We start from the raw sequence: 16,346 nt of genomic DNA, 5'->3' as shown, positions 1-16,346 counted from the left end.
TGCTTCCAAGCCCACATGGTATTTTCTGGATCCACAACTTAGAAAAACTCCTCTGCCTTTCGTGCCCACCATTTATCTTTCATAACACAAAGCTTTGCTTGTTTTTCTTGCTTAGCTGTCTGGTTAGAAGCTTTCCCATGTGCCTTTTTTTTTTTTTAAGCTTTTATTGAGCTTTGTGCAACATGTTCAAGGACACTAACAGAAAATTAATTGAACTGTACTTTTAATCAAACTGTCCTGAAGTTTGTGTCAATGAAGCTTTTGATTTTCACTAAGGCCCTATGTAATTGCATGCCTGAGATTTCTCCCCTCTGATTCAGTGTTCCCTGTTTGGCTTGGTAGATCAATGATAACAGCATCAGGCTCAAATCCAGTTGTTTCATGATGTCTGTTGTCTTGAGAAATTCAGTTCTCTCTATTAATGAGTCTGACGTGCAGTCTACACTTGCTGTTAGCACATGGTGATATTTGGCTCCTCACTAGTCCGCAATCAGTCCAGCAATTTGCACATCGCATGTATCAGGTAATTCTGACCAGCATTACAACTGCCAAGCTGCTGTGTGATGTCATATATAACCAGCAAGAAGCAGTTCTGCATTCATAGCCAGATTCTAGATCATTTTGTATTTGCTAGTATATTGTGACACTATTAAAGTAGTAAGACTTCATTCAAATCCTTCAGATGACATTCTGGTCACCTGAAAGTGACTCCAACTTGAAAGTCATGAACAGTGTACGCTGTAAAATCCCCCCTGTATGAGAAGTGTGGCATTTTGCAACAGTGCAATAATTCTGCTGAAATCAACAGGAACTGTTCTTTGACTTTACAGGGTCTGTCCTAGTTAGCACATAGGACTAACAGTGATAACACAGTGACCAACCATGTCGGTATTGTGAACACCCTTCTCACCACCTATGTGCTCGACTACAGTGCCAAGCACTTTTTGCCAGCGGATTCTTTTTAGTGAGTCCAACTACATATAGATGTTGTTCATCTTCTCACTTACTCATTAGAAAACAATTGCATCCAGATTTTTCCAAGTTTGCCTGATAGCTCTGAGTGAACCTTGCCTGCCTGTGTGGTAGCAATGGTTATCAGGAACACAAAGTCTGACATACCAAAGATCACAGACTTCTCTGCTTAATGCAAAAACGTCAGACCTCACAGCGGGTTTGGAAAGGCTCCTTGGAGGAGCTGAGGAAGAGTCAAAAGGCCATGGCTGCAGTGCAAATAACAGTAACATAAGGAAGGTTAAAAGTTCTGGAGGCAAAATATTGGTTGCTAGTGAAGAAGCAGAGAACTATGGTAGCATTCCCAGAATGCTCCCAAAATGAGACAGGTTGACAAGCAAAAGTTCAATAAGCAGCTAAGAAAATGTGTTAAAAAGGGAATTTAAAGAAACAGAGAAATTTTGGGAATAGGGAGGGAGCCTCTAGAAGGTAGCTGAGCTTAATCTAAACCAGAAAAGAATGAGTTTGCTGGCACTTCAAAGGTCATAGGAAAACTTTCAAACTGAAGAGGTTATAGAAACATAGTACGTGGTTTAAGAGAAGCAGTAATGTTGTGGAGACCCGTAATTCTCAACTAAAGGAAAGGACAGAAGTTAATTAAACTCAAGCAAGAAGGAAATGGCAAAGCAAAGCCAGAACAGACAGACTCTCTTTTTAAAAATTTTACAGAGAAATAAACACCCACGTGGAAGTATACACTCTTCTATATAAATACTAAAAGCCTAAGAAGCTAGATGGAAGAACTAAAATGCCTGTTCTTAAAACAACATTATTTACACAATAGTCTTACTGAAAACTTGGTGGAAAAAAGACCATCAGCAGAATACTGAAAAAGCAGAAAAGACTGAAAGCCATACACTTCAGCAGGGATTGAAGAAAAGCTTGTATTAACAATCTAGGAGAATCAACAAATAGTATAAAGTCCCTATGAACCAAAAAACTAGACCAAACAGCAAAGGCTTATCAAAATAAATGACCTACAGCACTGGTCATCCAACCAGGATGGAAACTATTTGAGATTCTATGAAACGCAGAGATAAGAAAGGCTGTCAAAGAAGAAAACACAACAGATCAAGGGATACTTCAGTGACTCCCAGCTAGACTGGCTAAGGATCACAACAGCAGATGGAAGCTGAGACCACTGTTTTGTCTCATGCACAGCTGAAAAACAAAACAAACAAACAAACAAAAAAACACCCATACAAAGAAAGAGAAAACACACAATCTAATCTCAAGAAGTGGAAAGAACCTGGTTCATAAAATATTAATATTGAGGAGCTGCTCTATAACAATGACAAAGCTTGTTAAGCAAACAAATGAAAAACAAAACCCAAACACTAAAATTGAAAGGGGGAGCTAGAAGCTTACAGACTAAAATCTTTGTAGGTGGCCTGAAGACACTATAAAACTCAGAGGCACAGGCCAAAAGCGAATCAATTCCCAAAAACGACTTGAGAAAGACCAAAACACAACCAGAATGCCCAAACAGCCAAGCAGTGAAGCTTCTAAAAACTATCTTTAAAAAAAAAAGGGGGATAATAAAAAGGATCATAAAATTTATCAGGATTACTATAAAGACTCAATAATGCAGGCCAAGAACAGAGCTTGAGAAATCATTTTTAAGAGTATAAAGATAAGTAGTATATTCTTTTTGAAACTTAATCAGGAGTTGGCAGCCTGCTAAAGGACTTCTAAGCAAACAGATGATGCAGGTATCAAAAAAACCAGTTAGAGAAGAGCAGACTATAGCAGAAAGGGTTTGGGTTTTTTTTTTGTATCTGTGTTCAGCGTGGGGTAATTCTCATTCCAGAATATTCTATACAGGGGGAACACATCAGAAGATCTGTCTCAAATTGAAGTATCAGTATAAGGCATTACAGACAAAAGCAAGCACATGAAATGTAAAAAGAATCACCACAAGCAGATAGGGTTCACCAGAAAGGGCCAACGGGACTCAAAGAAGGAAGAGCTAAACCTGTAGTAACATGTAACCTCCACCCAAAAGTGCCCCAATATCCAAAGACAGGAATGTGATGTGACGCCAGTCTCTCCTGGGATCCCTCTCAAAGACTAAGGGAAGTACTAGTAGGTCTGGTACCTATCCTGGGAAAATTTGTTAAAAACAAAGGTCCCAAAGTGCCCAAAAAAGTCCTCAGGAACCCTAGGGTGTATGTTGTTCAGCATATCCATAAACGATTTGGGAAAAGGGGTGAATAGCAATCTGACAAAGATGAGGGCCAACTATGAAGAATTACAAAAGGATCTCATAACAGTCACTACTGAGCAAGAAAATGGAAGATGAATTTCAGTGGAGATGTATGTGAAGTGACGCAGCTCAGACAAAACAATCCTAATTCTATACACATGACAACAGGCTCTTGGTCGACTATTAACACTTAGAAATTGAGATATTTGGTGTTTATCATAGGTAGACCCATGAAAGCATCACTTTGGTGCTCACTAGCAGTCAAAAAAACAACCCAAAATGCAGAACACAGGAAAAGAATAAACAAGAGAGAACATCATGATGCCACCTCAATGCATGATGAACACCGTAAACAATTCTGGTCCTACCACCACCACCACTTCCAAATGAATACAAAAGAACCAGAAAAGATAGGTTTCCAAGGATGGTCAAAGCTGCAACACAGTGGCTAGATACTGATGGAGTAACATTTGTTTTTAAGGTTTCTCTTCCCTCCATGGAGTGAGCACAACTGTCCTTTGATACAGCTCTTTTGATCTCACACCAACAGGGAACAACCTCCACTTGAGCTCCCTGCATGCAAATGTGTAGCCAGGGAACCCCATGAGCCTGGGACCATTCCTACTGCATCGTATGCCATGGGATAGAGGACAGACACCTATCCCTGCCAAAAACATAATCAGCAGAATCAGGTTGTGTGTGCTTGTATATTTTATATACATAAATACGCCCCGTGCAAATCCCACGCACCCAACCTGAACGGCAAGCAGCTTTCCCTATTTCTTTATACATCCTCTTTTGCCATATCGGCAGTTTTCTCTCTCTTGATTTATTTTCCATCAATTTGTATCCTCTCATCTTGTTAACCACGTCACATAAAATCTGTCAGTGCATACAACCATTTATTTAATAAGCTGGGGTTCAGAGGGCCCACAGGGGGTCAGGGAACATGAACAGGACTGTCATACCTTTTGGTCATCCAGCACCATCTCAATCTTCTCTCAGGCTGGCAATTAGCAAAAGTAGCTCTACTTTGAGACATTTAACAGCCTATGAAAAACAAGATGGTCCAACCCAGTTACTAGAGGCTACAACACTCGGCTGGTGCACTTATAAAATTGTCCTACCCGATGACACTATCTGGCAGTCACAGAAGATAAACCATGTCCCAGAGAGCAACAACATTAATTACATTCTGCTCCCTGAAGTGTCCCCTTCAGAAAAGGGCTGAAACAACACGCAGCAAAGAGAGCAAAAGTTTGTACTTTGATGAAACTAATTATTTCAGGCTCCAGAGCTAATTAGCACCTACTCACATCATTTAGATAATTTTTAATGGAAATGTAGTGATCAATATATCCTTCCTGCATGCTTTATTCTACATGTATTGGTTCTGAATTCCTCCCCAAAAATGCAGCTCAATAACTTAGTTTAGCTTGTTTTTCAGATATTCTCAAAATCCTTCCTCCTCTTATTATCAAAATAATCTTAAAGAAACTCTCCAATATATACAACTACTATTTATGCACCATCCCAAAATGTGGACACATGAAGATAAATTGAGTAAAACACTTATGAAAAATGTATGCTTTGCAGTTAAATATATTCAAAATATGTCATTGTTGAAAGATATCCATCAGTTAAACATTATGGATAATACATTACTTCACAGGACTCAAAGACATGTTTTTCTGATTAACTGTACTGTAACACATATTAAAAGTGAAATTATGGCCTTCCTTGTACCCATATGGACCCATGGAAGTCAGAAAAACTGAAGTACTCATTTGATTCTTTGAGCTATTTAATACTGACAGTTACATATTTTGGCTGTCACTTTTCAATCGAAGCTAAAAGGTGGCTTTCTCTCACTACTTTAGTCCCAACATCATAACTTGAGAATCTGGCTGTAATCAAGAAAAAATGTCAAGATGGAACTTGCTTAAAAGTAAGGATCACAAAATTTGAACCAGGGAGCACATGAGTTTCAGCACATGAGGAAACAGTGCTCATTTTAAAGGTCTGTTTAATGAAGAAAAAGGTAAGCTTTCGCTTCTTTCTCTACCGGGTCTTTTAAAAATACATTTTGCAAGAATATTCCACAGATTTAACATATTGGCATAATAAGGTAACATGAAAAATAGTTTTAATATTGAAAAGTCACTACTGTCATTGTGTAATTACTTTTCAAGTTTTTCCTAAGGTTTTGCAATTACGTACTAAACACAGTTATTATCATTGCAGAAAATGTTCTTAAAGTTTACTCCCCTTAGGACACTTTCCACACTCCTATATGTCTCTCAGTTCAACTGACTTCAAACCAAAGAGATTTCTTATTTCATTTTTGACTCCAGGATCAGGCCCATGTTCTGCAATGGGTATTACTTCTATAATGATAAAATTTCAAATAAAGGTAACCAACATGTTAACTTACATTTGAAATATAACTGTGCCAAATAAGAGCTCTATAAAGGAGCAAAACTTCAGACACATTCATAGGAAATAGAGCAAAAGAGATTCTGCAAATCCAGGCATTTCTATTTAGTGTTAGCTGAGGGCTTATTTAACCAGTACTGTTACCCCATCTCATTAAGGCACAGGTAAGAAAATATTAAAAATCAAAGAAACCAAAAACAATCTGGTAAGTTGTTTTAGTGTTAAACAGACATCGCATCACTTAAAGAAGTGTCTAAAATGCCACCACCTACCAGTCAGGTTTGGAAATTGCCTGGACTCGCTGGGGCAGAAAACAAGCCGAAGTGAGAGACTATGGCCACTTTATGGCACAAGCTAGCGGGGTGCCAGTGGGGACTACAGGACCAGCTACTGGTCTGGACAACCTACCACCTCCTAGGTCTTGACCAGAGTAGACTGTGCTCAGACCACTGTGCCACTAGAAAGGACCACCACAGTGGCTGCATCAAAGAAAGGGAATCCATCCACCTGCCAGGGTATATAAAGCAAGAGGAGCGACTTATGAGGAGCGGCTGAGGGAAGTGGGGTGGTTTAGTCTGGAGAAAAGGAGGCTGGGGGGAGACTTTATCGCTCTCTACAACTACCTGAAGGGAGGCTGTAGCGAGGTGGGTGTCGGTCTCTTCTCCCAAGTAACAAGTGATAGGACGAGAGGAAATGGCCTCAAGTTGCGCCAGGGGAGGTTTAGATCGGGTATTAGGAAAAATTTCTTCACCGAAAAGGTTGTCAAGCATTGGAACAGGCTGCCCAGGGAAGTGGTTGAGTCACCATCCCTGGAGGTATTTAAAAGATGTGTAGATGTGGTGCTTAGGAACATGGTTTAGTGGTGGACTTGGCAGTGTTAGGTTAACAGTTGGACTCAATGATCTTAAGGGTCTTTTCCAACCTAAATGATTCTATGATTCTATAAGAGCGGAAGCACTAGCAAGCAGGTGCTGAGCCAAGTTCAAAGAGCATCTGTTTTCCCAACACTCCTCTCAGGAAGAATAAGGTATCCAAGTCTTCAGCCTGAACTCAGTCTTGCTGGAAAAGGAGCTGGGGGAATCTAGTCTTCCTAGGATTTTCCTGCAGGGCTGACAAAAGTACTAGCAAATTGGAGACACGGATGGGAAAATTTTACCTGGAATGGAAGGACAGCAATCCCACTTACCTAGTCAGCGGGCAGGTTCATTGTGCATGCCATAGCATTTAGGGTCTTTAAGAGGTCCCACAGCACACAGTTCAGCTGCCTGAGGAGGGAGGTGGAAAAAGCAACTTCTAACTACTTTTGCAAATCCTAGTGTGCAGCTCTGAAAAGCCATCAGTCCACATGGGATCTCATGGGACTATCCAATGATCAAACACCAGACTGGTTGCACCTGAAGCTATAAGGGAAACACATCCAGGCCAGAGCACATCTTACCCAGCTGCCCTCTGGAGCACAATCTGAGCATGCAAGCAAAAGCCATTACTGCTGCACTCTGGAGCACATCTTCCAGGTCAGAGAAACTTCAAAACTAGAACCATGGATGGTGGAAGAAGTAGATGCTCAGACAACAGACCTGAGGGCAAGGCTGAGAGGCCAGTGGTGATGGGTGCTGCTTCCTCTGCTTCTCCCAGACACAAGCCTGGAATAGGTTCTCACCAGGAACAGAAAGGGACTTTTATATCACGTAGGCACCACTAAGAACATGAGTTCTGTTTAGAGACGAGATAAAGAAAATGTTTCTATACAGGTTGCAGAAACAGACAACTGGGAGGATAAGTGTAGAGACAGCCTCACACTCCTCTGCACAGATGGTGCAACAGTCCCTTGAATTTTCAGCATCATCTGAATAAGGTTCAGTGTCCGGAGGTTGTGTATTCAAGATATAAAAATAAAAGATCTGGAGAACAAGCTGTGTGGAGCTGGTTTTTTTTCAATAGGATCAGGAGTGATGCTCAAAGAAAAAAAAGAGAAGGCAGGGAAAAGGGGCAGAACTGTGCTAATTCACTTATTTTGCGGTGCAGATCCCCAAAACCTGAAGTTTAATCTGTTGGCATCTTCTCATCATCACATATCAATAAGGCTTGAGCTGACTCATTTCTTTCTGAAATATGCAGAAGCCACTGTGGCAGCACTTAGCTTGTTTGGGATCACAGCTCAGCTATGACTGGGGATGTAGGCACAGGATGAAACACTTCAGGTGTTCAGCTGCACTTTGTTCCCATGATGCTGGCACACCCAGCCACTCAAGAGATTTGCAGATCACTTCTATCTCTGTTAAATGTCCATGCTGTCATCAGCTTGGAGTGATGCACGGTGCAGTCTGGTAGATTCCATTATAACGAGGAGAAGTTTTCTTATTCACAGCATAAACGTAGGGACTGTGATCTCTGGTTAATGTCCTTAATCTAGGAGACCTCTTGAAGGCTCAACCAAAGAAACCTATTCACCATTTTTAGAGGAGTTTTAAGATCCCCACAAATGGGTCAGACATCTTTGTCCACAACAAGGAACCTGAAACCAATTTAAAACATTTTAGGCAAGATAAGCAGACAGGTATTCACAGGTCCATGGAGATCCACTATGAAGTTGCCAATACATGACTTGTGAATCCATATACCTGGCTTGATGCTGATAAAGACAGCAGACAATCAGAGCCCAATCCATCATCTGTCTTATTCCCACTGCACCTCTGTAAACAACAGCTCCAGTCGGTATGTTATTTGTTATTTTTGTCAGCTGCAGCAATGATTAGGAGTTGTGGATCCACCATTCTGAGTCACAATTTGTGACATTAAATAAGCTTTCCATCGCCAGGGTATCCACAAAACTTTAATTTATTAAGATTACAGTTCAAGGCTAAGTATTTTTCCAACATAGCCATACCTATGGTTTTATCCAGTTCTTATTCAGCATTCAGGTTATTCAATATGAAGGATGAAACAGAGGTATGCAAAGTGAGGTTGCCACTGGCACCTCATTATCTTGATGGCTCTCTGTTTCCAGGCTTGTTAGGGACTGGCAAATGAGACAAGCTCTTAGCAGCATTAAAAGTAACCACAGATGTACTGGGAGTGTCATTAGCAAATGAAACAAGAAAAGGCCCAGACTGATGTAGTACTGAGGAATGAAACCAGACACAAAGCTAGGCAATTCCTGCTTCAGACAGGAAGATGCAGCAACCTTTACGGGCCCGACTAAAGAGGTAATACTGTCTACAAAAGTCATGCTCAGACAACCAAAGATACTACTGGAAGGAACATTTGGCAGGAACGGCAATATCCTAAGACTATCAAATAGCCAGCAATTATAGCTCCCAAATAGCCAGCAACTACAGATGGAAGAATATATTGTAATATGGTGCCTAGAGATAAGGAAAAAAATGAGAAACATAGGATTTCCTCATGGAACATTTTAATAGAGGACTTGAAAGCAGAACTGTATGCTCAATTATAGCTGGAATTATGGAAAGAAAAGGCATTATAAATACACTAATGTTCGTTCTGAATTCTTCCTCATCTTGGTAGTAGCAATAATCCGGCAGAATGAGTTTAAGAAGAGGTAGGATACCTCCTGGGCACAACAACCACAGCATCAAGCATGCAAACAACCCTGTCTCTGCCTGTCCTTCAATTAGTGAAGATTTTCCTACTTCATTCCTTTGCTGTGACTTAGCTGTCTTTTTAGGGGAATCGATATGCTGGAGTTTGAAAACAATATAGCAGATGCTTTGGCTTACTTTCAGTCTGCAAGGATTCCAAGGAATGCTTTCAGATCTTGGGTATTCTTGGACTTGGGAAGACAGTTGGTGCTCTTGAACCAAAAAAGCTTTAAATTACACAGAGCTGATCTCAAAAGATTTCCTAAAGTTGAGAGTACAAGTGAACCTACAATACGGCTGTGAACTTACAATACGGCTGTATTATTCTATGCAATTAGGTTATAATAGAGCATCTCATGAATAGGGATATAACATCACCACAATGTCAGTGTGTTGACCTTTTGGTATGGACAGATGAATTTTTCAGATCCAGAGTACTGATGAGAAAGAACATTACCAGAGGCATGCAGCAGACGCCCTTATGCAGACACCTAATCACTTGAGACACTGCGATCAGAATGATGGAACATGTCTTCCAAAGCTACTTCTTCCACATGGACTTGAAGACTTTTGCCCCTCCATTTCAGCATGAGATTCTGATCATGGAAATCTGGAAGGGTTTGGCTGATGTGCAGTTTTTACCAGAAGCAGCAAGGATTTCTTTTGGACAGAGTAAGACCAATTACAGGGAGGGAGAATTTGCTGTCATTCTGACCGATGGCCCAAAGAAATGGCACACCCCAGTTCAAGCCCCAGGAGGCATACAGGACTCTTCTGATCCTCTTCTCTTTGCACAGAGACAGTTCCCTGCCAGCCAGGCTGGCAGCTAAAAAGTTTTAACGTGCTCCTTCAGAATGAGGCAGCTACCTCTGCTTCCATGCAGGATCAGCTGAAGGTAAATTCAGTCAGGCTGATGCCAGAAAATCAGTTCCTGCAGAATGTACATCTGCCATGTTGCAGGTACACCTCCCTAGTTAATTGTACTCCCCCTTTAAGAATGATTGCCTACTCCCACTTTTGCTACAGAAGGTATTTGGGCATGTCAGTGATGTAGGTGTGCAGCCAACCTTTAGTTTCTTGAATTTATGAATCAGTAAAAAGGTTCAGGAGCCATAACTGAGCCTACCAGCATGATCATGAACTTTTCAGGAACTTCAAAGAAGTGGCTGAGGGGGATAAGTAATACCTCTGCTCCACAAACAATCATTAGGCAGCTAACCCAAAGCCATCTCATGGTGCTTTAGAAGAGGGAAAGCATCAGAACGCCACGTTCTAGAAGCACTTTTCACTCAACACATGGTCCACTTGGCCAATGATACCATCAAGAAGCATGCAGCTCCACATCAGCGTCAACACATTGACAGCTACATGTCAAGAGCTTCACAAGGTCACGTGTAGCAGCAAGGATTCGGGAGACAGATAAGGGCTGCAGACTAGTGTTAAAGGTAAACACCACATAGCAGGCTTGCAGCCTTTGAGCAAAGGGCACGGGCCAGTCTGAAGGAAAACACATGTATATCTGGCAGTAGATTGGTGGACCCTGAGTTTTGGGAAAAGGGACAGAAAGAAGATCTTGACAGACTTAGGTCTTCTCCCACTTACACCAAAAGTGCTAAAAGATTCTGATATCCCTGAACTGTAGGTTTTTATTGAAGCCTGTATCTATTGACTGGGCACTCTTTACATCTAGAAAATATATGGATAAAGGAAAGTTATGGCCTTCCAATAAATTGTACAATTTGAGCATCATCCTTGTTTTCAGTCAGTTTTGATTAACTATGTAATAAACAAAATATCACAACTGCAGATATTTCAGATACACTCACATTTTACATTATGAATTTAAACATGGCATTTTTTTTTCTGCTACAAATTGCAGTTATAATAGATATGCTCTGGCCAGAGACAAAACTGTTTTAGATACCATTAAAAATGGTCATAAGTTTTTAATACTAAAAAGGGAGAGGGGGGCAAATAATGAGTTTTGTCCTACATATTATATTGAAAGAACAAGACAATAACCAGACAGAAAATGAAGCTGACCTCTGGCATTTCTAAGCATTGGAAGGCTTTCACAGGTTTGGGAAAATAATTTACTCTCTATCGATTAAAGCAGCAGCTAAACGTGGATGACTGATCTCATTTTGTCAGTTTTCAGTTCATGCCAGGTACAGAGAAATACAGAGGATACTTTGACACAGGAAATTCAAAGGTTGATACTATCACCACATTATTTAAAACTCCAAGCTGTGAATGATCATCTTTCGAGCAGACTCTTGGAGTCCTGTATCTAGTGTTTGAGGAGATAGAGTGCTTAATTCCAAAGGTCAAAATCATAATAGTTTTCTGAAACAAACAAAAGCAAAATCTCCCAAGAAACCTCTCAGTAACAATAGCAGTACATTGTCTGAAAGAAAAGTAATCAGATTTCCAGGCACACTTTGTAAGTAATCTTGTTTACTGTAATTTTGCAACAGCTTTTATAAATTTTTCATCTGAAATCAGGAAGGCTACAGCTCGTATTCTGACAGGTTGAAATAGCTGAGTAAGTGGAATACATCCCTGTGTGGCTGGCTGTGTTTGGGAACACTTAAGAATATACTGCCAAAAAAAAAAAAAAAAAAAAAAGGCAACTCAGACATCACAGTGATATATTTTAACAACCAAATAAAAAATAAAATAGAAGGAAAGCCTCTCACTTCCATTGGTTTCAGGGGTTTTTTTAAGAAAGCCTAGAACACAGAAATGGTTCATGCTTCACGAATATCCATCTTTTCTTAACAATGCCGAATCCCACGTTCCACGTTCTAAGCGGTTCTTTGAAGTACAAGCAAGAAATCCAAATCGAGTGTTATGGTGAGTCATTTTGGAGTTTTGTTTCCACAACGGACTTAAGTAATTTTCAGTAAAATCTTAACTGCGTTGTACAAAATCTAAAGGAAACAACTGTTAAGAAAGATTTCCTTTAACCTCAAATGCACAGCACAGACCTACACAGAACTATCCCACCTCACTTCCATTGTGCCTCCTCTACAAAATTAAATCTTCTGTCAAAACAATCACATACGTACTAGATGTGCAAAATAAAGACAAGGATATTAATGTTGGCTCTTGTGGCTCAGACACTCCTAACTGTGTGCCCCTTTTACATCATCAGGCACAAAAAAAAGACTAAGATTCCACAGCTACATAAAAAGAGTATTCTTTATTCAGATGTGGGAGAAACAGATCTAAACCTTCAGGAATATTTTAATCACAAACGCAACCAGAGCCAGACTATAATAAAACGCTTTTAGGTGAAACTCTGGGCAGGGCTCCAAAGGATTTTGTCCAACATCCTGTGGCTGGAAGTCCGTATAGGCAAGCTTTCTCTCCGCCTGAAGTCACTTTCATCCGTTGACTGTAAACTTCAAGGATGAACCCCACCTCTCTCTCCACTCACCCGTCCAGTTGTTAGCCACAGGAAGATAACGGCTCAGGAAAAAGGTTTTAAAAGCATTTTTTTTCCTCTTCCGGTATGTCTGGAATTCCAAATGCAGACTGAACTATAAAATTCACTCTTTATGAAATAGCAACGCCTGGCAAGATTCGTCCAGCTCACAGTTCTGTTTCCATAACTTTCAGCAGTCCTTCGATCTGGGCCCAGTGTTATGCCACCGTTGTTACCATGAATGATTTACCTCAAGAAATGGAATTACGAAAATAAGCGTGTGCAACTTATAAACAAGCTGTAGATCTGTGCTGGTTTTGGCTGGGACAGAGTTAATTTTCTTCACAGGAGCTAGTATGGGGCTACGTTCTGCATCTGTGCTGGAAACAGTGTTGATAACACAGGGATGTTTTAGTAAGTGCTGAGCAGTGCTTACACAGAGTCATGGCCTCTTCTGCTTCTCACACCACCCCACCAGCGAGGAGGCTGGGGGTGCACAAGAAGTTGGGAGGAGACACAGCTGGGACAGCTGACCCCAACTGACCAAAGGGATATTCCATACCATAGGACGTCATGCTCAGCATATAAAGCTGGGGGAAGAAGAAGAAGGAAGGGGGGAACATTCGGAGTTTTGGCGTTTGTCTTCCAAGTAACCGTTATGCGTGATGGAGCCCTGCTTCCCTGGAGATGGCTGAGCACCTGCCTGCCGATGGGAAGTGGTGAATGAATTCCTTGTTTTGCTTTGCTTGCGTGTGTGGCTTTTGCTTTCCCAGTTAAACTGTCTTTATGTCAGCCCACGAGTTTTCTCACTTTTACCCTTCTGATTCTCTCCCCCATCCCACCGTGGGGGGAGTGGGCGAGCGGCTGTGTGGTGCTTAGTTGCCAGCTGGGGTTAAACCACAACAAGATCGTACCATGACTGAAAGGAATGAAATTTAGTGCTAAACACTGTCAAGCCCAAGTTCTGCCGCCTTGACTGTAGGCAAGTATTGTGTACATCTCCACCCCTAACTATGCCTCAGCCTTAGTATCCGATGGACTTCCATTTCCATCATTGGTCCTTTCAGCCCTGATGGACAAGCACCCAAGTTAACACACCAGAATGAGATAAGGTGTTGAACCTCTAGTTTGTACACAGAGCTCCAAAATGGAAACATTTAGGCATTAAACAACTGAATTATGAGGCATCACCATTACTGGCCTCACATTAGCTCTTTTACAACTGTTCTATATTTAGTAGGAATGGCACTTTAAACAAAAAGCACAAAAAAAGGATTAATACAAATACAAAAAGGAAATAAACCACCAATTAACTCTAAGTTTAGTTAATCCTGCAAGCAGTTCCTGCAGTTTTTAAGACAAAAGTTTGGTCATAACAAGCAAGACAGCAGGATTCTCTGTTTAAGCAAACACTGTTACATGCAGTGCCTCTAGAAGGGAACCCATTAGATTACACTAACCTACTCCTCCTTGCTCTTAGAGATCACTAGCTCTATTCAATAAACATTAAGCTTTCCAGAAGACCATTAGAAGATATTTAAAAAAAAAAAAAGTCTGAGACCCCTCAAATCCCCATTCTTTACTTTAGAAGTATACAGTAATGCAAACAGCCTGCCTCTAATCATTAACAGCAGGAAAACTCTGTAAGGAGCAAGAATTTTACCGCCCTCTGCAGCTTTTCCTTTGCGTTCAACGCAAGGGCAAAACGCCACAGATTTCTGGGTGAGATCAACTGACATCGACTGTCATCTGCCGCCGTGACATATTTTTCCTCCCAAAGGCTGGAAGCCCCGCACTGGACATGCAGAAAAGGTATCCGACCGACCGAACTTCACCTCCCTTAAAAACGAAGGTTGCGCTGCCCCAAAAGCTGTCTTGAGAAAATGGGTCAAACGCTAGAAAACGGTATAATGCGGGGGGGAAACAAGGAGGGAACGGCCCCTGCTTACTTGCCATAAAAATGTTACTTCGGATACTGGTACAGACTGCATTTTTGTGCGGCGATTTAAACCCTGCCACTAAAAAGGCCAATACGGCTAAGCTGCCAGTTGGAAGGGAGCAGAGCCAATGAATTAAGTGAATTAAACTCGATGCGCTTGTTGACTCAGTTTTCGCCCCATCAGCCGCGCTGCCGCTGTTCCAGCGTCGCCTCAAAACAGCGGGCAGCAAAGTTTGGGCAGCGGGTCCCCGCGCCCCGCCGCCGCCGCCCGCCGCCACCCCGGCGCCTCCCGCCACCAACTTTCCTCCGCAGGAGCAGCAGCACCGGCTCTCGCCCGCCCCGTCCCGTCCCGCCCCGCCCGGCTCGGCTCGGCTCGGCGGAGAGCGCCGGGTGCGGAGATGCCAGCCGGGCGGCGGGAGCGGGGATGCCGGGCGGCGGCAGCGGGGATGCCGGGCGGCGGGAGCGGGGATGCCGGGCGGCGCGCGTCCCAGACCGGGAGTGCGTCTCTTACCAGCCCGGAGGCGAAGAAGACGGCGAGCAAGGCCAGGCAGGCGCCCATCACGATGAGGAGCAGGAAGACGATGAGCGGGTGCTGCTGGCTCATGCAGTAGTAGGACTCGTAGAGCCAGTCCCGGGAGCGGGACTGCTCGCCGCTCGCCCCGCAGCCGCCGCCGCCCGCCTGCTCTGCCCGCTCCAGCAGGTAGCGGCGTCTCCTCCTCATCATCATCGCTTCTTGCCACATCGGGCAGAGCCCGCGCAACTCCCTCAGCGCCGCCGCCGCCGCCGCCGCCGCTGCTGCTGCAGGAGGCAGCCGGGGAGTGGAGCGGAGCGCGCTCCCGCGCGGGAGGCGGAGAGGAGGAGCCGCGGCGGCGGCGGCGGCAGCGGCATGGTGCGCCGGGCGGCCGCGGCCGCCGCGTAGCCAGCCCGGGGCTTGCTGCGCCTCCGGAAGGCGCCACCCCGCCCGCACATGCCTTGCCCGGCTCCTCCGGAGGTGGGGGCGGCAGGCTCGCTCCTCCTCGCCGGGGAGGGGAGCGGCGGGCCGCCCAGAGCAAGCGTCCAAGGGCGGCGGCGGGAGCGGGAGGCACCTTCGTGGGCCGACCGTGGAAGCGGCCCCTGCCCCGCGCCCCTTCGCCCCGGCGCCGGGAGATGCCCGAGGGGCAGGGCCGCCTGCCGCGGCCACCGCGCCCCGCCGCCCCTCCGCCCGGCCCCCGCCTGCCTGCGGCCGGGAGACCTCGCCGCCCCGGGAGGGGTCCGGTGCTTCCGCAGGTGCCTCTCCCGACGGCGACAGCGAGGCGGGGAGCGCGCCCTGTGCCGCGCCCGCCTACCGCGGCCCCGGCCCTGCCCGGCTCCCCGAGGGGACGCCGCAGCGGGGCAGCGGCGGGGCCCGCCGCGCCTTCCCGCGGGTGCGTGGCAGCACCTCCCGACGCAAGAGGGAGATACGCGTGAAGATCTCTTTGACATGACTGCCGCGGGCGGAGGGCTTGGCAGGTCTGTTTCGCTGGGTGCCTTTCCCGGAGGCTGAATCTCCTTTTTAAAAATCATACCTCAGTTTTTGTCAAAAACAGACGCTCAAGTCAGGAAGCAGCATAACATATGTTATCCACAGCTTTCCTTGCTCTGAAGGACTTAGTTATTCCTAACAAAGCAGGCACTTGAAACAAACTGGACGTGTAACTCACTAAGTTACCTATCCATCATGCACAGCATTTACCAGTTTTGTAA

General features: G+C 44.0%; 1 protein-coding gene across 1 annotated transcript in view; it reads right to left on the bottom strand.

The window, feature by feature from the left end:
* ADCY2 (adenylate cyclase 2) overlaps positions 1 to 15,366 on the bottom strand; it is a 232,773-nt gene extending 217,407 nt beyond the window's left edge. The window contains exon 1 of the mRNA XM_050891204.1: positions 15,136 to 15,366. Coding sequence (XP_050747161.1) covers positions 15,136 to 15,366 — 231 coding nt within the window. The remainder of the gene's footprint in view (positions 1 to 15,135) is intronic.
* Positions 15,367 to 16,346: the final 980 nt, after the last annotated feature.

The sequence above is a fragment of the Gymnogyps californianus genome, chromosome 2 (genome assembly GCF_018139145.2).
Source record: "Gymnogyps californianus isolate 813 chromosome 2, ASM1813914v2, whole genome shotgun sequence".
Lineage (NCBI taxonomy): Eukaryota > Metazoa > Chordata > Aves > Accipitriformes > Cathartidae > Gymnogyps > Gymnogyps californianus.
This window is presented reverse-complemented; position numbering and strand designations above follow the sequence as displayed.